At 33.1% G+C, this 27,524-nt stretch overlaps 5 protein-coding genes and 2 long non-coding RNA genes across 16 annotated transcripts in view; 5 read left to right on the top strand and 2 right to left on the bottom strand.

Moving 5' to 3' along the window:
* Positions 1-8,947, top strand: part of LOC123684807 (AF4/FMR2 family member lilli-like) — a 209,664-nt gene extending 200,717 nt beyond the window's left edge. For all 6 annotated transcript variants that reach the window (XM_045624261.1, XM_045624258.1, XM_045624260.1 and 3 more), the window contains 5 exons: positions 1,357-1,405; positions 2,077-4,947; positions 5,038-5,134; positions 5,606-5,894; positions 6,776-8,947. In XM_045624261.1, coding sequence (XP_045480217.1) covers positions 1,357-1,405; positions 2,077-4,947; positions 5,038-5,134; positions 5,606-5,894; positions 6,776-6,903 — 3,434 coding nt within the window. In that variant the 3' untranslated portion in view covers positions 6,904-8,947. The remainder of the gene's footprint in view (positions 1-1,356; positions 1,406-2,076; positions 4,948-5,037; positions 5,135-5,605; positions 5,895-6,775) is intronic.
* Positions 8,264-9,110, bottom strand: LOC123684809. Its single transcript, XR_006748190.1, has 2 exons — positions 8,973-9,110; positions 8,264-8,665 (listed from the first exon to the last, which is right to left on the bottom strand). It is a non-coding gene; the product is annotated as an uncharacterized LOC123684809 (long non-coding RNA).
* A 2,353-nt stretch (positions 9,111-11,463) lies between these two features.
* LOC123684805 lies at positions 11,464-14,118 on the bottom strand. 2 transcript variants are annotated; one of them, XM_045624256.1, is made up of 2 exons: positions 14,033-14,118; positions 11,464-12,061 (listed from the first exon to the last, which is right to left on the bottom strand). In XM_045624256.1, exon 2 carries the CDS (start codon positions 12,057-12,059, stop codon positions 11,520-11,522), a length of 540 nt encoding a protein of 179 aa, XP_045480212.1. In that variant the 5' UTR covers positions 12,060-12,061; positions 14,033-14,118; the 3' UTR covers positions 11,464-11,519. The 2 variants fall into 2 exon arrangements, with proteins under 2 accessions (XP_045480212.1, XP_045480213.1); XM_045624257.1 differs by lacking the exon at positions 14,033-14,118 and adding an exon at positions 12,117-12,213.
* LOC123685329 lies at positions 12,470-14,010 on the top strand. Its single transcript, XM_045624988.1, has 3 exons — positions 12,470-12,610; positions 12,703-12,833; positions 12,901-14,010. The coding sequence occupies exons 2-3, from the start codon at positions 12,759-12,761 to the stop codon at positions 14,008-14,010; spliced, it is 1,185 nt and encodes a 394-aa protein (XP_045480944.1). The 5' UTR covers positions 12,470-12,610; positions 12,703-12,758.
* A 142-nt stretch (positions 14,119-14,260) lies between the features above and the next one.
* LOC123684804 (40S ribosomal protein S2) lies at positions 14,261-16,846 on the top strand. The gene is made up of 4 exons (XM_045624254.1): positions 14,261-14,407; positions 14,635-14,911; positions 14,975-15,208; positions 16,512-16,846. The coding sequence occupies exons 2-4, from the start codon at positions 14,636-14,638 to the stop codon at positions 16,806-16,808; spliced, it is 807 nt and encodes a 268-aa protein (XP_045480210.1). The 5' UTR covers positions 14,261-14,407; position 14,635; the 3' UTR covers positions 16,809-16,846.
* Positions 16,847-18,007: 1,161 nt separating this feature from the next.
* LOC123684806 lies at positions 18,008-22,898 on the top strand. 4 transcript variants are annotated; one of them, XR_006748188.1, is made up of 17 exons: positions 18,234-18,248; positions 18,439-18,487; positions 18,676-18,740; positions 18,944-19,008; positions 19,199-19,247; positions 19,434-19,498; positions 19,702-19,766; positions 19,953-20,001; positions 20,188-20,252; positions 20,456-20,520; positions 20,711-20,759; positions 20,946-21,010; positions 21,208-21,272; positions 21,463-21,511; positions 21,700-21,764; positions 21,962-22,026; positions 22,455-22,898. It is a non-coding gene; the product is annotated as an uncharacterized LOC123684806 (long non-coding RNA). The 4 variants fall into 4 exon arrangements; XR_006748186.1 differs by lacking the exon at positions 18,439-18,487 and having other exon boundaries at positions 18,008-18,248; XR_006748187.1 differs by lacking the exon at positions 18,234-18,248 and having other exon boundaries at positions 18,260-18,487.
* Positions 22,899-24,860: 1,962 nt separating this feature from the next.
* On the top strand, positions 24,861-26,391 carry LOC123684803 (transforming growth factor beta regulator 1). The gene is made up of 3 exons (XM_045624253.1): positions 24,861-25,216; positions 25,274-25,809; positions 25,867-26,391. Exons 1-3 carry the CDS (start codon positions 25,097-25,099, stop codon positions 26,261-26,263), a joined length of 1,053 nt encoding a protein of 350 aa, XP_045480209.1. The 5' UTR covers positions 24,861-25,096; the 3' UTR covers positions 26,264-26,391.
* Positions 26,392-27,524: the final 1,133 nt, after the last annotated feature.

Here is a 27,524-nt window from a genome sequence, read left to right as displayed (position 1 = left end):
GTTTGATATTCAGTAATTATTGTACTATGGCGACATCTTGTTTTGGTTTGATTGATAATATAGCATATTTTTCTTATTACGAAGTTGTAACGATGGTATAAGATCTTTTTTAGATTTTTTTTACTTGAATTTGATGACGCGATCAACATGATAATTTGTATGAAGCTTGAAATTAAATTGTACAAATGTACGAAAAATGTCTATTCAGATCTGTTGTCACTGAAATATTATTATTTTTGTTTTCGATATTCTTGAATTTTCTTAGTTTTGGTTACGCGATCGAGATAAAATACCCCCCTGAAACTTGATATTGCTATTAAACATCTGAATTCAAAATTCCATCTCTATTGAATCTATTGTATTGAAGTTATCAGGGTAACAACATTTCAAACGGCCATATTACTAGTTTCGTTCGGCAATTATCGCGTTTACCGAAGTAGGGACGGACAGAATTGAAATTGACCACTAATTCTGCATCGGTGAGTCGAACCTTATCGTTTGAAGCCATTCGCGACGCAAAATACGAAAATTACAGAGATCGAAACGAAATGATGGGGCGATCTGTTCGGGGAACGACCGTTCAAAAAAGAAACTTTAGTACTTATTTTTAGTTACTTCTTCAGCCCCAATTCGAATTTCCTGTTCGAGATGAAAAATTTCGCACGAACCTCGTATATCTGGTCCGCAATCCACCAAACACGAGCAGCTAACAATCTTTTGTTTCGGGCAGGTGTTTGTTCACGTGATCGTAAAGCTTAATGTTACATGTTAAACGCTGTTTTATATCAAACCGGAAATAGCGCCTCATTTGGAGAACGATAAGGCGGATTGGTAGTTGTCGCAACACTCTGATTACAATATCATTCTACAATAGGCTGTATCAGTACGTTCCCCGGCCTAACTCGATACCTAATATTCGCGGTCTCGTCGAATCCTGAATAGTAGTTTCATTTTTAGAAGAAAGGAGTACCACACGTTCGTGTCTAGTACCGTCGTGGATTCACCTGTCAGCAGGTGAAACAGACCGACAGATGGCTCGCGCCGCGCATTAATAAATTGACGAGGAATAACAGTGGGCGAGTGTGCAGGGTATTAACTTTTTTTTTGTTTAAGATGCGACAAAAGCAATTGTATCGGCGTATGCCTTCGAGTCCACTGACGATGTGGTTTTTATTGTACAGATATAGGAAACGAGTTTTGTTAGGTTATATAAGGTTAGAACGGTCAGATTTGTTAGGTTATAGCGGTAATCAAAACAGATGTTTCGATTTGTTCAGTAGAGAAATGTCATAAAGATTAGAAATAAAATGAAGTGTCGAGTTTCCACATTATTAACATTTATTTATTTTTTTACAGAACGTGCTGAACCTGAAGATAACCTACTCAACCTGTCAGGATCATCAGCGTAAGTATTTATTATATAATATATTGTCAAAGTGACGTCAATCTACAGATGTTCATAAATTGGAGGTACAAACTAAAATGACCTATTCCTCGGGCCAAAAAAAAGTCTTATGACATGGGCCTTGAATTTGGCTTAGATATTCCAATTTGAAGTTGTCATCATATGATATGCTACTTTTGAATTCAAATATACAGGGTGATTTATTTCTGGAACAATGTCCGCTTCTTTACTCCTTTTTTTTATGGACCACTGGCAGTTTTCAAAAATGTAAGAAGAAACTTTGGTCCAGAACTGCACTTTTTGTTTTCTCGTAGTTTTGTCGTATCTGCTACCGATTTCGGGAAAAAAATTTCGAACAATTCTCTAGTAGTCCTGAGGAAAATCCAAATTATTATGAAGATTCAGTTAGTAAGCTGTGATGAATGAATTTCTTAAAGTTTTGGTATAAGCATCACAAAAAGGTAAGACTACAAGAAACACCCTGTATCTCGAAAACAAAGCGTTTGCAGGCCAATGTTTATGGGACTCTTTTTTCTTAAAATTATCAAAGGAATGTCTCATTTTTCTTTGTACCTCCAATTTAGGAATACCTTTCATATTCTCCAAATCCACACTGAATCCGGCGATTTCAACAGCAATTATAAACGTTCGTTTTTTTTTTCTACTCGCAGAGATCTGAGATACCAGCTGGCCCTATCAGAAACCAGCGAGGACGAAGATGAGGAGCGCCCGATAGTCGAAAGAATGCTGTCTCCTATTGCAGCCACGCCCGCCGTCAACCGTATGCTAGACATTCCCCAGCTCATTCCCAAGATACAGGAAGAGCCCCAGCCAACCCAAGATGACGAAAACCAAGAGGACAGTTCCTCCAGTTCCGGCTCAGACTCCGGGTCGGACAGCGATTCCAGCAGCGACGACTCCGACAACGACAAGGAGCCGGAACAACCCCTTCCGGAACCCCCACAGGCTCCTCTTGCCCCAAAAGTCCAAACACCAATCCAGTCCTTCGAAGCGGACAACGAGGAACACAAGAAGAGGTGGAACCTGGCCAGCTACATAGACTCGGACAACAAGGACATCGTAGCTGCGCCTCTGTCCCCTTTGGACAAGACCCCATCCTCCTACGATCACTCCAAATCCCAGCCCAGATTCAAAAATGGCGGGCTTCAGGCCCCAAGTGCTTATACGGACAGCAGTGACGCGAGAAACGTTCAGAAAGACTCAAATAAATTAGTTACCAGACTCTCCGAAGACAGTGACAGTGATGATGATGAGAGAACGAAAGTTATAGACAAGCCGCAACAGACCAAACGGACTAGTTCAGTGATTTACAGTGACTCGGATTCGGACTTTGATATGAAGAAGATCAAGCCGTCGCCAAAGCTCAACAAGAGCGGTGCCTCATCGGATTCCGCGAAGCCCAAGAGCAACAGGGGGAGACCTAGAAAGATCAAGCCTGAAGATGAGACCGGTGGTGAGGTTAAAGCAAAAAAGAGAGGCAGACCCAAGCTGCCCAAGAACGAGACTAAGAGCAAACAGAGAACTTCCAGTATCTCAGACGCTGATGTTCAAGTCAAAAAGCGCGGAAGACCTAAGAAGAAGAGGAGTATTAGCTCGGACGAAGAAAGTAAAAGCAAAAAATTAAAACTGAGCGGTTCCTCAGATGATGAATCTTTGACAAAGTCAGATAAATCTGCAAAGAACAAAAGTAAAGATGATCAAAAAACACCGGTTGATAAGTCTAAAGACAAACAAATCAAAAAGAAACCAGGAAAATCCTCAAGGACCATTAAGAGTTCTGAAACAGTACCAACCTCAAGCGATAGCGACTCGGACGACGAAAAACCTAGTCGTTTATCGTCTGACAGCGATTCTAGTGAGTGTGAACTCAACAAGTCTGATCCTAAAGCGAAAAAGAGTCAGTTAACAACCCCAAAAAGGGAAGAAAAGGATAAGGATAGGGTGCAGGATAAAAACAAGAGCGATTTCTTGAGGAAGCTCTACACCCCAAAGAGAGATTCCGAGGGAGGTAAAGGTGGTGGAAAAGGCGGTGGTAAAGGTGGAAAGGGCAAATGCGGAGTAAGTGTCATCGTGAAAGACGGAGACTACGAAAGGCACACTTCATCCATAACAGAAGACCCACTCTTTTCAACGACCGCAGTGTCGCCTTTGAGAACCACAAAACATGATGATGCAAATTCCATCAAGCACACCCCATCACCACAGACTAAACGTGTCCCCGAACCAACCACTGAACCCAAAAAGAAACCATTACAAATGAACATAGATATAGAAAGGTTGAACATGAAAAGGATACTCGATCCTAAAGAAAGACATAATGACGAAAAGCATCAAGTGAAAGAGAAAGATCATGATAAACATAAGCACAAAAGCGACAAAGACAAATCAAAGGAGAAGGATCGAGAATCCAAAAAGAAAGAACACAAATCAAAAGACAGGGATCACAAGGGTAAAGGAAAAGAACACAAATCAAAAGAAGACACCAAGAGTAAATCCGAAGATAACAAGAAAAAAGATGAACATGTGAAACCGAAAGATGAGAACGTTAAATTGAAGGATGAAAACATGAAAGCAAAAGAAGAAATCGTCAAAATGAAAGATGAACCTGTAAAGGTGAAAGACGATAACGTGAAAACGATGAAACGTGATAGTGATGAACCTAAAACAAAAGATGAAAATAACAAACCGAAAGAAAAGGATCATAAAGACAGAGATAAGGACAAAAAATCAAAAGAAAAACGTCACAAAGACAAAGATCACAAATCAAAAGAAAAAAGTTCCAAACACAGTAAAGAACACAATGATGATGATCAAAAGCATAAATCAAAGAAACGAAAAAGGGAGCATAGCAAAAGTTCCTCGCGTTCTGAAGTTGGTGATGCATCGACAAAAACTAAAGATGAAGATCATTCTTCGAAAAAGAAGAGAGAGGAAAAATGCAATAGTATTAAAGATGCTAATTTACCTCAAACCAACCACGAAAGGGTTCCAAGCGAAGGAAAAGCTGGTAATGTCGACGATTCTAAACCTAAGAAAGAAAAGGATAGTTCAGGCCATAAGAAAGAGCATGCCAGTCAAGAAAAAGTTCCTCAAGTTGAAGATCGTAGATCTGTATCCAAAGCATCTTCTGTGCAGCAGAAAATAACCTATAGCACTGACCAAAGGGCTTCAACCAGTAGTAGTGAAGGCACCAATCAGAAACTGGCAAACTACTCGAACTTTGAGAGGATCGAGGAGCCTGCTGATTTCGACAGCAGGGATCACAACCAATATTTAATCGAGGCCAAGAGACTTAAGCACCTGGCAGATACTGTATCCGACCCCATCAGGCAGTGTCTGCTTTACATGGATGCTATCCTTTATTTCCTTCTGACTGGAGATGCTATGGAGAGCGAGAGAAGCACAGAAGCGGCAGCTTTCACAATGTTTAGGGATACTCTTTCTTTAATCAAATACATATCCGGACGTTACAAGCAGCAACATCTCTATTCGCAAATGTTCACCACCCTAGCAGTTCTCAAGTGAGTATTTATAAGATCCAATCAAATTGAAACTTCTTTGATTCTGTTTTTGGAAACCTCCTCTAACGTAATTTTATTTTCTTCTTACAGTTATAGATGTCAGGCGAGGCTGTATTACAAACTGCTGGAAATGAAGAGGAGAGAGAACAGAGAGTATCAGAAGATAATCGCTGACTTTTGTAATAAGGTGAGTTGTGTAACATTCTATGAACATAGTCATGTTGCTCTGAGTTTATAGAAGTAATCTATAGATCTATATCTATAGAGTAATCTTTGTGATCACTCTTTGAATTAAATCAATTCTTATTATGTGATTTCAAAATTTCCGCTGTACATATGTATTCTGGATAACTTTCTTGGATCAGGACGCTTTTCCAAATATACTAACTGACTAACAAACTGCAAAAACTTGAAAAAAACGACTACAATATTTAAGTTACAAAAATTGTTCACATGAAAAAACTTTCACGATTTTTTCTACAAAATCTATCATTTACTCCTTTGCTATACTATGTTTCACCAAAAAAAAAATTTTTGAATTTTAAACAGCTCCTTCTGGGTGTTGTAGTTTCTTTGTCAGTTTGTATATAAACGTCAATATTGATAAGCCCTGAATTTAAATAAGACGAAAAGAGGTCTAATGTATTTTTTTTTTCAGAGCAATGCTGCCGCTGCAGCAGAACCCAACGCCGCCACACAAGGCGGTACGACGCAACCAAACGCGGCATCTCCAGTTTCCCCATCGGGTTCTGTTGGATCTATCGGGAGTCATTCCTCATCCGGATACAGCAGTAGCGAGTTGCCAAGTACTAGGAACCAAGGCATGTGGATACCGATGCCCGTTTACAATGCCGTGTCGGTTCAAAATCAACATTTCACATACCTGCTGACCTACATGGATCTCTGGGAGACTGCGGACAATCTGGTTCAAAACGCTAATCTTACTGGTAAGTGTATAATTTTTTTTTTCATTTTAACACTGATATTAATATGTCTGTATGTATCAATTTCGTGAATGAAAAGAGTATGTAATAATTACAAATTCATTTAATTTTCTCGATATACGGGGCATTTCTAAATTGAAGGTACAAAAAAAAATGAGAGATTCTCCTTGGATAATTTTAAGAAAAAAAGCTTTAAAAACATGGGTCTGCAAACGGTTTGTTTTTTAAAGTCCTACTTTTTTGTGATGATTATACAGTTTATCGAATATTTATTAATCTTTGCTACAGATTGGGTAAATGAGTATCAAAACTTACAAATAATTTATTCATCACAGCGTACTAACTGGATCTTTATGATAATAAAGATTTTCCTGAGGACTAGTAGAGAATTGTTTGAAATTTTTTTCTTCCAAATCGGTAGCAGATCAAATCAAATCAAATTTATTCCAACATAAATTAGATACAATGCAAAATAAATACATATTAATCAAATAAAATACAACATAACTTCAAGAAACACAAAAAGTGTAGTACTGGTCCAAAGTTTCTTTTTACATTTTTCAAACTACCAGTGATCCTCCAAAAATAATGGAAGAAAGAAGCACTGTTCCAGAAAAAATATCACGCTATAAATTTGCATTCAAAATTACCTTATCACATGATGGAAACTTTAATTTGGAATACCAAATCTAAGTTGAATATCTTGTGAAGGAAAGGTGCTATGAGAAAAAAACTTGAAAAAAAACTAAACTCCAAAACAATTTAGGAATACCCTGTATTATCTCGATTTCCATTCAAGAATTCAAAGCCTGAAAAGTATTTTTCGAAAATGTTACAAAGATTAATCAAAATTTCAATAAACTAATTTATGTTTCAAATTTCAGAATTCTTCATCCAGTTGGATAGGACCTGCAGACCTTTGACGTTACACAGTACAATACGACATCTAGTGTCATATGTTAAGAAAGGTATTATGCTAGTCCAGAGGGAAATGCAAGAAGGAAGCTCATAGGAGAAAGTGTTGGAAAAAAATTCTTAAAAGCCAAAGAAAAAAATCAATTGTCAATTCGGTTGGTCAATGGATACAAATAAGAATAATATGGATAGAAATTTTTCAAGATGGTGTTCCATCCCTTCTTTTTCTCAACTACTGTTGATATTGGGACTTATATTCCTATTTAAAGGAAGCCTGGCAGTTCAACTGCAGTTCATATGTCCTTGGCAAGATGAAACATGACTGAATCAGTTAGCTGACCAGAGCCGAATACTGTACATAATATTTTTACACATGTAGGAAATTTCAAGTAAATAGTGTATATATATTATTGTAAATATTGTAATTTTAAAAAATATATACATATATATTATATAACGATTGCTATATTTGTACATGCTGAAATAGAGGCCTAGTGAATCAAACTACACAACTCGGTTGTGGAAGAATAAATTATAAGGAGTCATAATTGTTATTTTTGCATATATTCTAGTTATGTGTGTACATCTATGTATATCTTGTATATTTTATAAATTTTAAATTATTGAATTTTTATCTTAAGTGTTTTCCAACTACGGCCATTTTCGATATATGAAATTTTGCATAATTAATTGATTATTATTCTGTTTTTCTTTGATTTGGTAGATTGTATTATTTTATGACTTAATTTTCTTAAGATTGGAATTGTTACTGATTTTGTTTATTGATTTTCACACTCAAATATAATTTTGCAGAATTTTAATGTAAAGGAAGGATATATGAATTTGCCTCATTTATTATACATACACATAATATATATTTTGATGATACGATAATTGTTGGAAAGTCTTAATTTATTACACTGAAAATAGTTTGAACTTTCTCTGTTTTGAATATTCTTCCCTTGAAAGAATTAGGCTATTTGACTGAATTAAAAGTATTGAAATTAATATAACAAGAATGCAATCAGTCAAATTATTCTTTAGTGAAACACTTCACAAAAATAATAAATATGTTACTTTTGATCTGAATAATCGACATAAAAGAAAATCAATAATATTATATATTGATTATTTATCTGGATGACGTCATCAGTGACGTAATTCAAAATGATATTAATGTTATAATTTTTGGTGGCCTGCTAGAATTTTATATTTTTGAGAAATGTGACTTTGAGCGGAGTTTGAAAAATCTGTCAAATAGCCTATGGATGCTTAAGAATACATTGAAGAAGAGGTGTAGTGAAATTCTACTAAAGAATTAACAGCCGATATTGTATGGATTGAAAGTTTTCACATTAATTCTAAGTCGGAATTGAACTATATCAGAAAACATATCATTTTGAATGGCATTTTCACTTGAAGTTCATTATTTTCATCTCATGAGTTTGGAATTTGGGAACAAAATTAAGACCAGATATTCTAACATTGACCAAACTGTTTGGTTTTTTCAAGAGTGGAAAGCACATTTTAAAAATAAGAGTTTCCTTGAGAAACTCTGAAGTTGTTTGGTACCCAAAGTTTAAGTTCATCCGCAAATCGAATATTTTCAATCTAATACAACTGTAATCTTCTTCATACGATTCACTGAATTTTTTCCATATGGTTTAGCTTGATATATGTAAATCGAGTGTGGGTACAATTTGGAGCGAAATAAGTTCTGGTGCTATTTTGTGTTATTGTAATTTTCTTCGTTCAAGCTGGAATTTCAGAATAAACGATGGGACCACAACCAAACCAGTTGGAAGCATATGGGATCTTGCATCCATACCACACAAATTCGAAGAAGTTCTTGAAACAACCTGTATATGTATTAAAAACAAAATTATTCAGTCAAAAAATCTTTCACTCTAGATCTTATTTCAAATCGCAGATAAAACGCATGCTCAAAAATTCAACTTTTCTTACTGCTCTCTTAAGAACCTCTGTTTTTATACGAAAAAGTACCTATGAAATAAGTGCCTGTTCTAATTTGTTGCCGAAACAAATTTTGGTAGGAATATCTTTTTATAAAATGAACATAACAGAAATTTTGACTGACGTACTGTTGTTTGTTTTTGTTTGAAATATATTAATTTAATTTATTTGTTTTGTTTTTATTATGCTCACCTGATGTGTAGCCAAACTTTATCCACACTTATTGCCAGTTTATTATTATTTTTTATGTGAAAAATAATGGTTTTGAATAGAAAATAGAACCAAATCAAATGGAAAATTTGTATAAAACCATAAAAAAGTGAATTATTTTTTCATGAATTTACAGTTTAGGAGGTAACAAATTTTCATACGATTGAAATTATGTTAATAATAAATGTGGTTCAATTTTCTTCCACAATACTCGTTTTCTCAAAACCTTTAATGATAAGAGTTATCAAAACTCGAACTTTCATTATGTAGGAGTAGATAATGAAATAACGTTATTTCAATTTGTTAAAACAATAACACCAATAAGGGGGATACTTAGAGGAATTTTGGGGGCAATATTCAATGTTTTTATTGAATTTGAGAGTATTTAAACCAATTGAGTTGTAAATGGGTATATTCAGAGCAATAAGTGGATTTTATTTGCAATGGGTAGTGCAATATAAGAGCCCTTTACAATAAAATGAATGTTCTGATAGTACAATCACATTCACATTGTTGAATCGAATCAAGAAATATATATCCAAGTGACCTTCAGTGATTAATAATAACTGTCTATTATTTTGTTGGAGTGGAAATGATAAGCAACTTTTTTCTGGTGAAAAATGAACCTGAATAAAATATAAATCTTGAATATGAATTTAGTGTTGTGATTTGCTGACAACATACCCTACAAAATCCTTCTCATCCAAATATAATTATAAGGAATCATATATTTTTGTACCCATTATAAATGGGTATATTCAGAGCAATAAGTGGATTTTATTTGCAATGGGTAGTGCAATATAAGAGCCCTTTACAATGAAATTAATGTTCTGATAGTACAATCACATTTACATTGTTGAAAAATCAAGAAATATATATCCAAGTGACCTTCAGTGATTAATAATAACTGTCTATTATTTTGTTGGAGTGGAAATGAAAAGCAACTTTTTTCTGGTGAAAAATGAACCTGAATAAAATATAAATCTTGAATATGAATTTAGTGTTGTGATTTGCTGACAACATACCCTACCAAATCCTTCTCATCCAAATATAAATATAAGGAATCATATATTTTTGTACCCATTATAAATGGGTATATTCAGAGCAATAAGTAGTGCAATATAAGAGCCCTTTACAATGAAATGAATGTTCTGATAGTACAATCACATTCACATTGTTGAATCGAATCAAGAAATATATATCCAAGTGACTTTCAATGATTAATAATAACTGTCTATTATTTTGTTGGAGTGGAAATGAAAAGCAACTTTTTTCTGGTGAAAAATGAACCTGAATAAAATATAAATCTTGAATATGAATTTAGTGTTGTGATTTACTGACAACATACCCTACAAAATCCTTCTCATCCAAATATAAATATAAGGAATCATATATTTTTGTACCCATTATAAATGGGTATATTCAGAGCAATAAGTGGATTTTATTTGCAATGGGTAGTGCAATATAAAAGCCCTTTACAATAAAATAAATGTTCTGATAGTATAATCACATTCACATTGTTGAATCGAATCAAGAAATATGTCCAAGTGACCTTCAGTGATTAATAATGACTGTCTATTATTTTTTTGGAGTGGAAATGAAAAGCAACTCTTTTCTGGTGAAAAATGAACCTGAATAAAATATAAATCTTGAATATGAATTAAGTGTTGCGATTTGCTGACAACATACCCTACAAAATCCTTCTCATTCAAATATAAGGAATCATACTCTCATCAGAAAGGTCTAAGGATATTTTCATAATATATTAATATTTTCTCATTTTTTTAGTTGATTTAAGGAAAACTGAAATTCAAGCGTATGAGTAAATTCAATATGTTGTAAAATAATTTTTTTCATGAAACGAACATAATATTAAAAAAAAGAATAAAGCATAATTTTTCGAGCTATACAAAAAAATTTTCAATATCAATAAATGACCAATATGACCCTCATATTGGTTTAGCACAGCTCTATATAAAGAGGTTGGTCCCACCCTAAACCATTTTTGTCCCACCTCTGTATGGGTGAACTTTTTAAATGTTCCACATTCCTGGATCACCCCCACACACTTGTCCGACCAGAATCTGGATTAATCAGCGAACGAAAGTGTTGCCCAATCATCTGCATCCAATTTTTGTTAATTTTCGCACAAGTCTACTCAAGCAGCGCGATTGCCTTTAAGAGGTGAACATCTAATTGGTCATCGACTATGAATATTGACTTTGCGGACACGATTTCTCACAGTATCTTGGCCAACGGTTATATTATGTGCTTCCGGAATTCCATAACCAATTCAGTTGCTGTAATTGCAGGACTTCTAACTCTTAGTAATAAATCTATTTGCCTCTAAGTTTGTGGATTTGAAAATCAATATTCCTAGAGTTTCCTTGATATCCAATCAAATTTATTATTCATGACAAAAATTGTCTGATAAAAAAATATTCCATCTATATGAAAATGCTTTTGCCAGTCCTAAAATTTAATCAAGGTATAAAACCCATCTATCACAAATAAACAATGCACATTCCTTCATGAGATTGGATTATATTCAGATGAATCCATGAATTTGTGTGATTTCTCGTCCAGTTTAACTACAGTCTCTTCTCTCTTTTTCCACTGTCCCGCAGTGTAGGGAGCATGCTTCTTGTGGAATGAAGGTTGTTCGTCTTCATCTTGTTCAGGTTCAAATTCCATTTTCAAATCTTCTCGAATTATTTTCAAGAGTGTGGTTCGTGGTAACCCAAGAATTTTGGATCGTTCTCTGAGTGATAACCTTGGTGATTCTTCCAATGAAGCCTTGACATAAGGAACATGCATGAGCCGGGACAAAGGCCTGCCTGATTTCTCTTTATCATCTACGTGACCTAATTGAAACAATTTTTTTTCCCAGTTCAACAAAGTTGACCTATTTGGAGGCTTCATATTGAATCTAATCATAAAATTATTGTGAATATCTTTCCATGTCTGGTTATTATACTCCTTTTCATGTACCCATACAGCTGCTACAACTTTCTGTTCATGAGAGTATTTTGAATTTGAGTCGTTTTCATCGAAATCATCTTCATTCATTACTAAAATAGAGTTTAATTCAATAATTTAAAATGATCCAGTAAATAAAGTCGCAACTGTTATTTATTTATCTAGGGAACATGTCAATTTTTTGTCATTTCAAATAATTTGATCAAACTTTGAGGTTAGTGAGAGTATTCAACAAGGCATTCCAATGACCTGTCAAATATGGCGGCTGTAGGCCAATGTTTATAAACATTGTTTTGTTGTCATTGAGTTTTCATATTGTTCTGTTATAAGTTGATCTTAAAGTTGTGAGATTTTTGTTTTCGTGACTGCATCAAATGATTTTTATATTGTTTAGAGCTTATTAGTGGTATTCTCACGAAAAAATGCCTTTGACATGCCTTGTAGTTGATTGTAGAAGTCGTTTCAACAGGGATGATGTAAAATTCTTTTCAGTGCCTGCGGTTTTAAGCCACAGGTTTCTTACGGATAAAAACGAATTGTCTGAAAGGCGTAGGGCACTATGGATAGCAGCAATTAAGAGGGACGATCTTACTGAATCGAAACTAAAGAATCAGAGAGTCTGCAGTAAACATTTTTAACTTGTAAGTGATATAGTTGAAATCAACCTAAGTGGCCAAGTGTTATAATGATATTTACATTAAAAGTATTTTACACCAGTCTGAATTGCCTCTAGGAAAACCTGCTGCTTTGGAAGATGAAAATCATCCGGATTGGGTTCCATCACAGAAAATGGGGCACAAATCTCATAGGAAACATGCTGATGTTGAGAGGAAAGGAAGATTTGATAAACAGAGGAAATTGAGCGTAAGTAATACAATCAACACGTTTATATCATTCTTTGCAAAGGAAATAAACACTTTTTTTTTTGCAGATTGAACACGCAGATATTGATGTCGAACTTAATTCAGAGGCCCCAGACCATGGTAGTAACTTCGATACTGGGGTTGCATCTCAGACGGACATTACTATGGAAGAATTAACTTTAAAATTCGACCAATTGAGTTTCGCCTCAAAAACGATAGAAAGACTTGAAAAAAAAATTGACACATCGCCATTTGGTCTCAGAGACGATCCTAGTAATGATATCAAATGGATTTACTATACAGGTTTTTCGTATACTTTTGTAGAAGGTATATTATATAAGATTATAGAAGATGATATTCCCACAACAAGTATTACTGCTCTCAGTTCTTTCAATCTGTTAATATTAACTCTAATTAAGTTAAGATTAAATTTACATTTTCGAGACTTAGCCTTTCATTTTAAAATTTCCCGATCAACTGCTTCAACATATTTTGAAAAGGTCATAGATATTCTCCATAAAACATTACAGCAGTTAATAATATGGCCTGAGCGTTCAGTGGCCTCCAAAAATATACCATCTTGTTTCCAAGAAGCATTTCAAGATAAAACAACCATCATTTTAGATTGTTTTGAAGTTTTTATTGAAAAACCCGAGTCTTTAAAAACACAGATGCAATGCTGGTCACATTATAAACACCACAACACTGTAAAATTTTTAATAGGAATTACACCACAAGGTACAGTAAGCTATATTAGTAAGGCATGGGGTGGGCGTACCTCAGACAAACAAATTGTTGAGAACAGTGGTTTTTTAAATCATATCCCTGGGGATATTGTTTTAGCTGATAGGGGTTTCTTAATAAAAGAAACTTTAGGAGTTTTACAAAGTAAATTGGTTATCCCTGCCTTCACGAAGGGTAAAAAGCAGTTACATCCTCTGGATATTGAGACTACAAGACATATAGCTCATGTAAGAATACATGTGGAAAGAACAATTGGCATGTTAAAAAATAAATTCAATATTTTCAAAGATACCATACCAATATCTATGATAAAAAAGGAAAATGACCCTGATGATTTGAATATTGGCGCCAACAGACAACAGACAAACATGGCGTCAGTAGGCAAACGCCATATTGGGTCACGTGATTTGGAATGTAGAGTTTCCAACATATAAACATTTTTGAAAATTGAATTACTTTTTCAATAATAAACAGTATATTCTTTTGAATGCTTATTATTTTATTGAAAGATTTGTTCTTAAAAACTTAAAAATGATAAAATTCATATGCTGGAATGTTTGCATTACTGAGAGTTACATTGGACCGAAATCCTATGATCTACTAGATGTATCTGATTCAAATCGAAAAATAATTGAAAAAATAATTAATTTAATCATACATACGTATAAATTCATTGAAAAATATAATTATTATTAAGATAATTTGTCTCAAGATTATTTGGTCCAAAGAAGAAGAAAAATTTGGTGGTCCTGACGCTGGAACATAGTGAAGTTTAACTGAAAATGGTCCATAAACTTTAGTGTCGCTTTATCATTCAGCGGTAAAGTTTACGTAAGTATATTTTTAGTATGTGTTTTCAAATAATAATGTTTATCTTTTTTTATTCAACTTGTACATAATGATTTAAGTGTATTCTTCAAGCATATTTAATAAGTTAATCGTAATTTGTTCGATAGTTGGGAAGTTTTGTGAATTTTTCACCACGTGGTTGCATAGAAATGTGACCATCATGGCTTCCTAGTGCCGGCCAACAGTTTTCATTCAAATTTATATTACAGAATGGCGGATTCTGCTCCAGCCGGTGGACGAGGTGGGTTTCGAGGTGGATTCGGCGGTTCTCGAGGCCGTGGTGGCTCCAGGGGACGCGGTCGTGGTCGTGGTAGAGGCCGTGGCCGTGGTAAGGATGATCAAAAAGAATGGATTCCCGTCACTAAATTGGGACGTCTAGTAAAAGAAGGAAAAATCCAAAACTTGGAACAGATCTATCTGTTCTCTCTGCCAATCAAAGAGTTTGATATCATAGATTACTTTATCGGTTCAACTCTCAAGGATGAGGTAAGGACTTTGAAATTTGAATAATTTGGATTTATATATTCTTATCTTCAATTCCATCTTCAGGTTCTTAAGATTATGCCAGTACAGAAACAAACCCGTGCTGGTCAACGTACTAGATTCAAGGCTTTTGTAGCTATTGGTGACAGCAATGGTCACATTGGTTTAGGTGTAAAGTGCAGCAAGGAAGTAGCAACTGCCATCCGTGGTGCTATTATTCTTGCCAAGCTTTCTGTTGTTCCAGTAAGAAGGGGTTATTGGGGTAATAAGATTGGTAAACCCCACACGGTACCATGCAAGGTAAGAGATACCATCAACTTGATGTATAATAATATCCAAACTATAGGGTAAATGCACTGGTTAGCCGACCGGCACTGGTTCTCGACCATTCCGTGATTTGAGATAAAATAATAATAAAAATATATCATGTAGTGCGAAATATTTTCGCGGTACGTGTTCTCGACCATTCTACCCTTCCAAGATAGTTTGCATAGTAGGGGTATAGGTCAAAGTTTTCGCTCTAAAAATTAGTTTATCATCGTCTATCATAGAAAAGGGTTTTTCTCATCCTCTCTTAGAAAAGTGCTTTGTGATATATGACCAGAAAATAGTAATTATTTCTTATTTTGAATGAATTATGTGTGTATATTTTGTTCCATTTCAACTATAAGATATATTTCTGAGTGTATTTCAATCAAGAAGCAGATGAATGTATATTTTTTTGTTAAATATTCGGCGGTCACGAACTGGTATTGGAAAATTTGTATCTTTTATTTCTCGACCAAAGTGGTCGAGAACCAATATGTTACTTCAATAATTGTTTATGTCAACCGATATATTTCTGTTGGATCATTTTCGTTTTTTTTCGATACCCTGATTGATTTATATATCTACTTTCCGAATATTAGTTTGCGACCACCGAATTAACGTTGAAATACTTATTTCTACCCTTTGTTTATTCGGGGTCGAGAACCAATTTGATTGTACTTAATTCTCGACCACTGGTGGTCGGTGTTTTATATTTTATTTACTCATTAGTTTCTAAATAGATATTGAGAGCAAAATAACCAAATAATGTTGTATGAGTTGCTATTTTGAAATATTTATAGAAAGTGGAAACCTTTGCAAAATAATTTTTTTCAAGTTTCGAGTGTTTCTTACTTGATTAGCTCATCTGAAACCCATCCGAGTGATAGGTGGTGATGTCGATGGTACGATACGAAAGTAAGTACTAATCGCTCATCTCGCTCTAAAGTTTTTTATAAAATTGGAGGGGCCACTATTATTAATGGTCGAAAACTAACACAAAAATGGTCGAGATCTCTGCGGCGTGGTCGAGAACCGAAGGTTATTGAAATTTTCTATATATTTCCACATTTCAAAGGTTAAATGCGGAAAGAACGTTTAAAATCATATGACAAATCATTTAAAACTGGCCAAAGAATCGATGCACACCAACACCATTGAAATTTGATAAGTTTATGTGTGAAAAAATCGTGCTCGAAATCGATGTTTCAGTTAACTGGTCGAGAACCAGTTCATTTTTACCCTATTCTATCATATTTTATTTGGTTTCTGTTTTTAATTATAATCTATTTTTCAGGTAACCGGTAAATGCGGTAGTGTTACTGTGAGACTCATTCCAGCACCTAGAGGAACTGGCATTGTGTCAGCTCCAGTTCCCAAGAAGTTATTGATGATGGCTGGTATTGAAGATTGTTATACCTCTGCTAGGGGTTCAACTGGAACACTGGGTAACTTCGCCAAAGCAACTTTTGCTGCTATCGGCAAGACCTACTCCTACTTGACTCCTGACTTGTGGGCCGATATGCCTCTTATCAAGACTCCTTACCAGGAGTATTCGGATTTCCTCGCGACCGCCAAAAATGTTGCTGAATGAATGTGATTTTGTTTAAAATAAAATCACGTCAATAGTAATGATTGTTTTTTTTTTCCATTTCCCTTGTTAAGGTTTGGATCATAATTTGTTTGAACCTTCAAAAGAAGGATTTGTTGCTTGGAAGTGAAGGCTATTTTAAACTTAGGCTGCGTTTTTTTTTCGACAATAATGCTTTAAAAAATCTTATAATTAGGATTTATTTCATGGTTTCTTTTCTTGGAGGGATTTTGTTTTATTCAATGTAAGTCATTATAAATTCCAAAAAATTATTTTGGTTACAATTTTCTTTAGGTTCGACATTCTACTGCCTGACAATTTAATCTACTCTAATTTAGGTGATTTGTAAGTATTTATTTGTTTTTTCAGTATTAATATTCTTATTGTAATTCCAAATAGTATGCCAAACTAGAGTTTATGAGCTACAATTATGATTAACATGCATTATATTCAATATACAGAGTTTTCTTTTTGAATTTGATGATGAATAACTTTTTCTTTTGCGGTTTCTAACAGAAGGACTTTGTCCTCTTGATGGCTTAAAGAATCTGACTAAATGAAATATCTAGCAAATAAATATTTAAAAAAGGATTTTGGTTGAAATTTCAATTTTTTTTCAGGTTGGGCATTTCAGTGCTTGTGACTCGATCCAGTTTTCACTTTGGAAATCTAAGTTCTGAAATATGTAAGTAATCGTATTTTTTCCCAAGTTATTCTTGTTATCTTATTATGATGATTCCAAATGTCATGCCAGACTAGAGTTTATGAGCTACATTTATGATTATTTCAATATCTGAAATTTGTTGTTCACATGAGATTATCGTTTGTAATATTAATTGCAACTTATTCTAACTATGCCATTCATTGTTCCAGATTTTCAAGTTTTGAGGGTTACCGCCTAGGCATAACTGATGATTACAAGGTGAGCATACATTATATTCAAAATACAGAGATTTTTTTTTTAATGTTATGATGAATAACTTTTTCTTTTGCGGTTTCTAACAGAAGGATTTTGTCCTCTTGATGGCTTAAAGAATCTGACTAAATGAAATATCTAGCAATTAAATATTCAAAAAAGGATTTTGGTTGAAATTTCAATTTTTTTTTCAGGTTGGGAATTTCAGTGCTTGTGACTCGATCCAGTTTTCACTTTGGAAATCTAAGTTCTGAAATATGTAAGTAATCTCTTATTTTTTTTTAAGTTTGAAAAAAATACAGAGTTTTCTTTTTTAATGTTATGATGAATAACTTTTTCTTTTGCGGTTTCTAACAGAAGGATTTTGTCCTCTTGATGGCTTAAAGAATCTGACTAAATGAAATATCTAGCAAATAAATATTTAAAAAAGGATTTTGGTTGAAATTTCAATTCTTTTTTCAGGTTGGGCATTTCAGTGCTTGTGACTCAATCCAGTTTTCACTTTGGAAATCTAAGTTCTGAAATATGTAAGTAATCGCTATTTTTTTTCCAAGTTATTCTTGTTATCTTATTATGATGATTCCAAATGTCATGCCAGACTAGAGTTTATGAGCTACATTTATGATTATTTCAATATCTGAAATTTGTTGTTCACATGAGATTATCGTTTGTAATATTAATTGCAACTTATTCTAACTATGCCATTCATTGTTCCAGATTTTCAAGTTTTGAGGGTTACCGCCTAGGCATAACTGATGATTACAAGGTGAGCATACATTATATTCAAAATACAGAGATTTTTTTTTTAATGTTATGATGAATAACTTTTTCTTTTGCGGTTTCTAACAGAAGGATTTTGTCCTCTTGATGGCTTAAAGAATCTGACTAAATGAAATATCTAGCAATTAAATATTCAAAAAAGGATTTTGGTTGAAATTTCAATTTTTTTTTCAGGTTGGGAATTTCAGTGCTTGTGACTCGATCCAGTTTTCACTTTGGAAATCTAAGTTCTGAAATATGTAAGTAATCTCTTATTTTTTTTTAAGTTTGAAAAAAATACAGAGTTTTCTTTTTTAATGTTATGATGAATAACTTTTTCTTTTGCGGTTTCTAACAGAAGGATTTTGTCCTCTTGATGGCTTAAAGAATCTGACTAAATGAAATATCTAGCAAATAAATATTTAAAAAAGGATTTTGGTTGAAATTTCAATTCTTTTTTCAGGTTGGGCATTTCAGTGCTTGTGACTCAATCCAGTTTTCACTTTGGAAATCTAAGTTCTGAAATATGTAAGTAATCGCTATTTTTTTTCCAAGTTATTCTTGTTATCTTATTATGATGATTCCAAATGTCATGCCAGACTAGAGTTTATGAGCTACATTTATGATTATTTCAATATCTGAAATTTGTTGTTCACATGAGATTATCGTTTGTAATATTAATTGCAACTTATTCTAACTATGCCATTCATTGTTCCAGATTTTCAAGTTTTGAGGGTTACCGCCTAGACATAACTGATGATTACAAGGTGAGCATACATTATATTCAAAATACAGATTTTTTTTTAATGTTATGATGAATAACTTTTTCTTTTGCGGTTTCTAACAGAAGGACTTTGTCCTCTTGATGGCTTAAAGAATCTGACTTGAAGAAATATCTAGCGAATAAATATTTCAAAAAAGGATTTTGGTTGAAATTTCAATTTTTTTTTCAGGTTGGGCATTTCAGTGCTTGTGACTCGATCCAGTTTTCACTTTGGAAATCTAAGTTCTGAAATATGTAAGTAATCTCTTATTTTTTTTTAAGTTTGAAAAAAATACAGAGTTTTCTTTTTTAATGTTATGATGAATAACTTTTTCTTTTGCGGTTTCTAACAGAAGGATTTTGTCCTCTTGATGGCTTAAAGAATATGACTAAATGAAATATCTAGCAAATAAATATTCAAAAAAGGATTTTGGTTGAAATTTCAATTTTTTTTTCAGGTTGGGAATTTCAGTGCTTGTGACTCGATCCAGTTTTCACTTTGGAAATCTAAGTTCTGAAATATGTAAGTAATCGCTATTTTTTTTCAAAGTTATTCTTGTTATCTTATTATGATGATTCCAAATGTCATGCCAGACTAGAGTTTATGAGCTACATTTATGATTATTTCAATATCTGAAATTTGTTGTTCACATGAGATTATCGTTTGTAATATTAATTGCAACTTTAACTATGCCATTCATTGTTCCAGATTTTCAAGTTTTGAGGGTTACCGCCTAGACATAACTGATGATTACAAGGTGAGCATACATTATATTCAAAATACAGAGATTTTTTTAATGTTATGATGAATAACTTTTTCTTTTGCGGTTTCTAACAGAAGGACTTTGTCCTCTTGATGGCTTAAAGAATCTGACTTAAAGAAATATCTAGCGAATAAATATTTCAAAAAAGGATTTTGGTTGAAATTTCAATTTTTTTTTCAGGTTGGGCATTTCAGTGCTTGTGACTCGATCCAGTTTTCACTTTGGAAATCTAAGTTCTGAAATATGTAAGTAATCTCTTATTTTTTTTTAAGTTTGAAAAAAATACAGAGTTTTCTTTTTTAATGTTATGATGAATAACTTTTTCTTTTGCGGTTTCTAACAGAAGGACTTCGTCCTCTTGATGGCTTAAAGAATCTGATTAAATGAAATATCTAGCAAATAAATATTTAAAAAAGGATTTTGGTTGAAATTTCAATTCTTTTTTCAGGTTGGGCATTTCAGTGCTTGTGACTCAATCCAGTTTTCACTTTGGAAATCTAAGTTCTGAAATATGTAAGTAATCGCTATTTTTTTTCCAAGTTATTCTTGTTATCTTATTATGATGATTCCAAATGTCATGCCAGACTAGAGTTTATGAGCTACATTTATGATTATTTCAATATCTGAAATTTGTTGTTCACATGAGGTTATCGTTTGTAATATTAATTGCAACTTATTCTAACTATGCCATTCATTGTTCCAGATTTTCAAGTTTTGAGGGTTACCGCCTAGGCATAACTGATGATTACAAGGTGAGCATACATTATATTCAAAATACAGATTTTTTTTTAATGTTATGATGAATAACTTTTTCTTTTGCGGTTTCTAACAGAAGGACTTTGTCCTCTTGATGGCTTAAAGAATCTGACTTAAAGAAATATCTAGCAAATAAATATTTCAAAAAAGGATTTTGGTTGAAATTTCAATTTTTTTTTCAGGTTGGGCATTTCAGTGCTTGTGACTCGATCCAGTTTTCACTTTGGAAATCTAAGTTCTGAAATATGTAAGTAATCACTTTTTCAAGTTGAAGAAAAATACAGAGTTTTCTTTTTTAATGTTATGATGAATAACTTTTTCTTTTGCGGTTTCTAACAGAAGGATTTTGTCCTCTTGATGGCTTAAAGAATCTGACTAAATGAAATATCTAGCAAATAAATATTTAAAAAAGGATTTTGGTTGAAATTTCAATTCTTTTTTCAGGTTGGGCATTTCAGTGCTTGTGACTCGATCCAGTTTTCACTTTGGAAATCTAAGTTCTGAAATATGTAAGTAATCGCTATTTTTTTTCCAAGTTATTCTTGTTATCTTATTATGATGATTCCAAATGTCATGCCAGACTAGAGTTTATGAGCTACATTTATGATTATTTCAATATCTGAAATTTGTTGTTCACATGAGATTATCGTTTGTAATATTAATTGCAACTTATTCTAACTATGCCATTCATTGTTCCAGATTTTCAAGTTTTGAGGGTTACCGCCTAGGCATAACTGATGATTACAAGGTGAGCATACATTATATTCAAAATACAGAGATTTTTTTTTTAATGTTATGATGAATAACTTTTTCTTTTGCGGTTTCTAACAGAAGGATTTTGTCCTCTTGATGGCTTAAAGAATCTGACTAAATGAAATATCTAGCAATTAAATATTCAAAAAAGGATTTTGGTTGAAATTTCAATTTTTTTTTCAGGTTGGGAATTTCAGTGCTTGTGACTCGATCCAGTTTTCACTTTGGAAATCTAAGTTCTGAAATATGTAAGTAATCACTTTTTCAAGTTGAAAAAAAATACAGAGTTTTCTTTTTTAATGTTATGATGAATAACTTTTTCTTTTGCGGTTTCTAACAGAAGGATTTTGTCCTCTTGATGGCTTAAAGAATCTGACTAAATGAAATATCTAGCAAATAAATATTTAAAAAAGGATTTTGGTTGAAATTTCAATTCTTTTTTCAGGTTGGGCATTTCAGTGCTTGTGACTCGATCCAGTTTTCACTTTGGAAATCTAAGTTCTGAAATATGTAAGTAATCGCTATTTTTTTTCCAAGTTATTCTTGTTATCTTATTATGATGATTCCAAATGTCATGCCAGACTAGAGTTTATGAGCTACATTTATGATTATTTCAATATCTGAAATTTGTTGTTCACATGAGATTATCGTTTGTAATATTAATTGCAACTTATTCTAACTATGCCATTCATTGTTCCAGATTTTCAAGTTTTGAGGGATGCTGCCTAGACATAACTGATGATTACAAGGTGAGCATACATTATATTCAAAATACAGAGATTTCGTTTTGAATTTTATGATGAATAACTTTTTCTTTTGCGGTTTCTAACAGAAGGACTTTGTCCTCTTGATGGCTTAAAGAATCTGACTAAATGAAATATCTAGCAAATAAATATTTCAAAAAAGGATTTCGGTTGAAATTTCAATTCTTTTTTCAGGTTGGGCATTTCAGTGCTTGTGACTGGATCCAGTTTTCTCTTTGGAAATCTAAATTCTAAAATATTTAAGGAAACACTTATTTCTGAGACATATCAGGTGAAATGCTGATAACTTCAAATACTGTTGATAGCTCTGATAATCTGATAGAAAATCATCAAAATCTTTATAATTATATTTCAGGTGACAGAACTAACACACAGTGTCAGGAACATTCATTGAAGTTTAATCTTCTATTAAACAGTACAGGTAGCCAATAGTCTCGTCCTTCTGAAGCATAAATTTTAATGAAAGTTCTTGCAACTGGGAGACAGTCTTGAATACAATTTAATTTTTCTCTTCTTTAGGCATTCCAAGGTTTGTGGAAGATAATTTAGTGATAAATTGAATAATTATCATTTGAATTGTGTATTTAAAATTCACCATCAATAATTATTTTCTAACGAGTATGTCTATTATTATTCCTTGCTCCTTTATAATTTCCAACTTTATCCTATCATCTCAGAAGTTTTTCAACCGAAAAATTTTGAACATTTTAAACCAATGCCTGTTCATAATGATCAGCAAAATATTTTCTTCATTAATTGAAGAAATAACAGGAATTTCGATTTACAAACACGATTAAATGACAAAATTATCAGATTTGGTCTTTGTGAATGAGTTGATACTTAAATAGACCTGAACAAAATATTCAACTAATGCAATTACTCAGAATAATTAAATATTCATAATCTATCTTCTGAAAAAATTGTGCCTGGAACATGCTATCATCTATGCTTCCCTAAAGCGAGTCATCTTATGTACTCCACATTGAGCCAGATTATTTACGTAGTAAATGAATAAATACTTGATATACAGGGTGAGTCTTTGACTTGTACCATATATTTTAACCGTAGATTCTTCAGGTCAAAAGAAACACTTTTTTCATTTACCATTTTTTCCAGTTCGGCTCGGTTGAAAAGATATGGCCATTTTAAGTTTTCATAATGAGCTATGCCGAACCTGGAAATCAGCCCACTGAAGTTTTTCCAAGCATAAATTTATACCATTTGAACTTTGGAAATGGGTTACTATATTAGCAAAACAAGCATAAACTCACTTTTTCCATTCCCTTTCAATATACGAGAAAATATGAAGAATACTTTTATTTTTCAAATTAGCTAAATATCCTTCAATGAACGTCCTAGTTACTTTTAAGAGTTCGGTTCTTTGAATTTCTGATATTTTTATAGGATGAAGTGTTCATAATGAAGAAACGGGGAGATGTGGATAAAATTTTGTGTACGGAGAAGATTCATCACATACATGAAAAACTATATCCCGAAATTCATTTTTTTCTATACAACCATTTCCGAGATATAACGGAAAATGACATTTTTTTATCGATTTTCAACAGCCTGTATCTTTTTAACCGGGCCGAATCGGAAAAAATGGTAAATGAAAAAAGGGTTTCTATTGACCTCAGGAATCTTCGGTTGAAATATATGTACAAGTCAAAGACTCACCCTGTATATCTCGGCTTCATAAAAGAATAACAAGGGTATTTTCATGTTCCGAAGGTATTATCCCCGAACTAAAAAAGGTTTGATGTGCCGTCAAGATTTACTCAGTCCTAGTGGCAGTTCCATGGTACTGTTGAGGAAAGTGAATGGGTATAGAAAGTTTCATATTATTAAGACAGAAGTTAATTATGAATTGTATTTTCAATAGACATACAAAATAATAAAAACAAAAATATAGTTTGGTATTTTCCTAAATGAAGTGAATATATTTCCAGTCAATTATATATCTACTCATTGTAGAAATTATTTAAAAAAAATTTTTTTTTCAATTATATGAAACAAGAAACATTCTGCATATTCTAAAAGTAATTAGTCTTGGTTGAAAGTTGATTCGGCTCTAAAACTATGAATAATTCGATGAGGCTTGGGGGGTTTATTCCGTTTATTACCCTCATTACCGCCTTCTCTGAATCCGAATTCTGTCACTACTCATCCTTACTGATAAATATTTGTATAATTTGTCGCTTTAGTTCTTAGACATAAAATAATGTTATAATATGTCGAACATGTACTGTGTTTGTTCGAAAGAAAGACTGCAGTGAACATGTTAGAAACTCTTACTGTGGAGAATTATTTTTGAATAAAGCATTAAGATATGTCGAACATATGCAGTAGCATCTATATTCAGTTTTCTGAACTAACATTACCTCATCAGCAGAGTACGCTGCAATCGAACAGAAACCTTCTCGAAATGGCGAGAAGTTCGATACTTTGTAAGCAGATGGCGCTTAAGATCGATATTCTCAGTGATATCTATATGTATTTATTTCAATTAACGTATTTTTTGATGCCTTAGTAGTAGATGGCGCAATAAGTGAAAGTATGCAGGGTCATCTATCTACGGCAGATAGAACTACTTCATTTCAACTTAATTGAACTGTTAATTAAAAACCTTTGGAATGAAAATCAAATTAAAATCATATCGTTTATCAGTGCCATCCATTAAAATAGTCATCAACTTTTAGTATTTCAGTTTATTATACCAATAAAGAAAAAGAGCCGCTTCAATCTAAAATTAGAGGTTATGTTTTCGTTTGCTTAACCAAATTTCACTGATTACCCAGGATCTGAGAAATACTAAAATGTCAGATTTTGAAATGTATTCTAGTCGGAATAATAATTCCAATCATTCAGAGAGACCGTTAGGAAAATACGAACAGAAGTTGAATTATGTAAAAACTCTCATTCGAGAATATGTCCATGTAATACCTCCTAATTACTGGCTAAGTGAATTGTTTGTATATACTTTTTGATTACAGGAGAATGCAGCTTTAGTGGATGAAATTGATGAGATGCAGGTAAAGATTCTCATTAAAAAGGAAGAAAGGAAGTTCCTTCTGAAGAAGTTGTGTGAATTTGAGCCCTCAACAGCAAATGAAGTACAATCGTTGGCCAAAAAAACAGGATCTTCAGTGCCAGATGCACCATCACCTGTAGTCGAGTCGAAAAAAGTAAAGAGAAAACATTCAGGTTCAACAGAACCATCAAAAAGTAGGGGGGAATCTAAATCTAGATCTGACAGAAAATCACACAGTCGAAGACCTTCTAAAAGCAAAAAAAGAGTAATTCCTCCAATTTCTTTAGATAGTACTGGAAAACCTATATTCCCTATTGATTTAGGACGATTAACTGTTCATTCTCTTGGAGAAGTGATACCAGATAAAGCTCAATTTCATACTGAGGAAGTAATATTCCCAGTAGGATATGTATCTACTAGAATTTACGGCAGTTTGAAAGATCCAACAGTGAAATGTATTTATACCTGCAAAATTTCTGATGCAAATGATCTACCAAGGTATATTCTCTTTTTAATTATCTAAATCAAATAATAATTCTCGTTTTTAAATTACAGATTTGAAATAGCATCTGATGACAACGTATCACCTATAGTTGGAGATACTCCAGATATTTGCCACTCTCTCTTACTTCAAAGAATAAACGATGCCCTTTCTCTCAATGTTGTGAGTACAAGACCAAGAGGAAATGAGTTTTTTGGGTTGAATCATCCTATCGTGTTAAATCTCATACAAAGTTGTTCTGGTACTAGAAAATGTTCTAATTATAAGTGGAATCGATTCGAAGTGTCTAAAAGTTGTGACTTAATCATTGATGATAATGACGCTGGTTTAAGTTATGAATATCTTCAGAGGAGTATCAACTTCTGTAAGTACAAAATGGCACCAGACATTCTACAAAAGCCTGAAGGTTTCGAAGATATCAGGAAAAATAAACAAGATTTGTATTATTAATTTGAGTGCAATCTATTTATAGAATTCTCTATTGTAAATAAGGTTTTGTAGATATAATTTTTAATGTGAATAACAAAATGTAAATATTTGTCATAAATTATGTAGGTATTAAATTCTTTTTATTGAGTGGAATCTATTATTTTTGATTCAAATTCCTCTCAACCTGTTGAATTTCTCTAACAAATTTTTTCATGTATTATTTAACCTAATTCTAGAAATAAGAAATTAATCTCACAGCTTATCAGACAATTTTTCAATTGAATTATGAAATTATGAAAATTATGAAAACCATTATTTACGTACTAATTCTAGGATGTTTTAGTATCCCAGATCTATGTGAATTGAAACACTCCATTCTATAGGCTCTAGAGCTCAGGTTCGGTCTAGTTTGGAAATATATCCATTTGGTGTTAGATTTATACGCATTTGAAAACAATTCCGGTAGAATAATATTTATGCTGAAGATTTTCATTTCTGCTTGGTTTGGTTTGAATATGATATCTTGCTGGCAGTCCAGAAGTTTTGAACTTTGCTGATCCAAATGTTGACAATTCATTTCCGAGTCAACATTTGTGCCTTAGGGGAGCAGCACATAGTAGATGATTCCCTGCCAATTCCACCAAACACACAGCAAAACCTTCCTGACCGTTTTCGACTGCGCTCCACGTTTTTACCACGACCGTTTCCGCTTGATGTTGTACGTAAGTCATCCACTTTTCATCACCAGCCACCAACCGTTTCAAAAATGGGGCGATTTTGTTGCGATTCGCGTATGAAAATTCGGTCCAGCAGGTTTTTTGCGGTAACTCGTGTGGTACCTATACAACTACTATTTGCATAAGCCAATAGTGTAAACAGTTTTTGTGTAATCTTCAACTCTTGAGCTATCGAAACAGGACTCGACAATGTCCATGATTTTATCGATATTTTTGATAATTGGCCTTCCAGTGCGTGGTGCATCTTTGACATCGATATTACCGGAACAGAATCGACGAAACAGAAATTGCGCGTGATTGGCTATTACAGCCGCTTGGTTTGTATTTTCGCCTTCATCGAAGAAAAAATAAAATATAGATTCTGTACTATTCACGTCCATGTTCAAAATTGAGCAATTTATCAAAAATATATATTTTATTAGTCATATGATGAAGTATGAAATCCAATGTTTAATGTTTCTATTTATGATGAATAAATGCTTTATTTTCAGCCTTGAAAAAGGAACAAGACGTTCCGAAACGTTGGCAAAAGCATAGTTGATTAT

This window comes from Harmonia axyridis, chromosome 7, assembly GCF_914767665.1.
Source record: "Harmonia axyridis chromosome 7, icHarAxyr1.1, whole genome shotgun sequence".
Taxonomy (NCBI): Eukaryota; Metazoa; Arthropoda; class Insecta; order Coleoptera; family Coccinellidae; genus Harmonia; species Harmonia axyridis.
Note: the sequence above shows the minus strand (reverse complement) of the source record. Positions and strands in the feature narration are given on the sequence as shown.

Excerpts from the sequence above, each read along its gene's own strand:
- LOC123684805 (XM_045624256.1), bottom strand. The coding sequence starts at position 12,059 with ATGAATGAAGATGATTTCGATGAAAACGACTCAAATTCAAAATACTCT.
- LOC123685329 (XM_045624988.1), top strand. The coding sequence starts at position 12,759 with ATGGGGCACAAATCTCATAGGAAACATGCTGATGTTGAGAGGAAAGGA. Across the intron at positions 12,834-12,900 it reads ATAAACAGAGGAAATTGAGC|ATTGAACACGCAGATATTGA; the intron begins GTAAGTAATACA and ends TTTTTTTTGCAG.
- LOC123684804 (XM_045624254.1), top strand. The coding sequence starts at position 14,636 with ATGGCGGATTCTGCTCCAGCCGGTGGACGAGGTGGGTTTCGAGGTGGA. Across the intron at positions 14,912-14,974 it reads GTTCAACTCTCAAGGATGAG|GTTCTTAAGATTATGCCAGT; the intron begins GTAAGGACTTTG and ends TTCCATCTTCAG. Across the intron at positions 15,209-16,511 it reads CCCACACGGTACCATGCAAG|GTAACCGGTAAATGCGGTAG; the intron begins GTAAGAGATACC and ends TCTATTTTTCAG.
- LOC123684803 (XM_045624253.1), top strand. The coding sequence starts at position 25,097 with ATGTCAGATTTTGAAATGTATTCTAGTCGGAATAATAATTCCAATCAT. Across the intron at positions 25,217-25,273 it reads TCATTCGAGAATATGTCCAT|GAGAATGCAGCTTTAGTGGA; the intron begins GTAATACCTCCT and ends TTTTGATTACAG. Across the intron at positions 25,810-25,866 it reads GATGCAAATGATCTACCAAG|ATTTGAAATAGCATCTGATG; the intron begins GTATATTCTCTT and ends TTTAAATTACAG.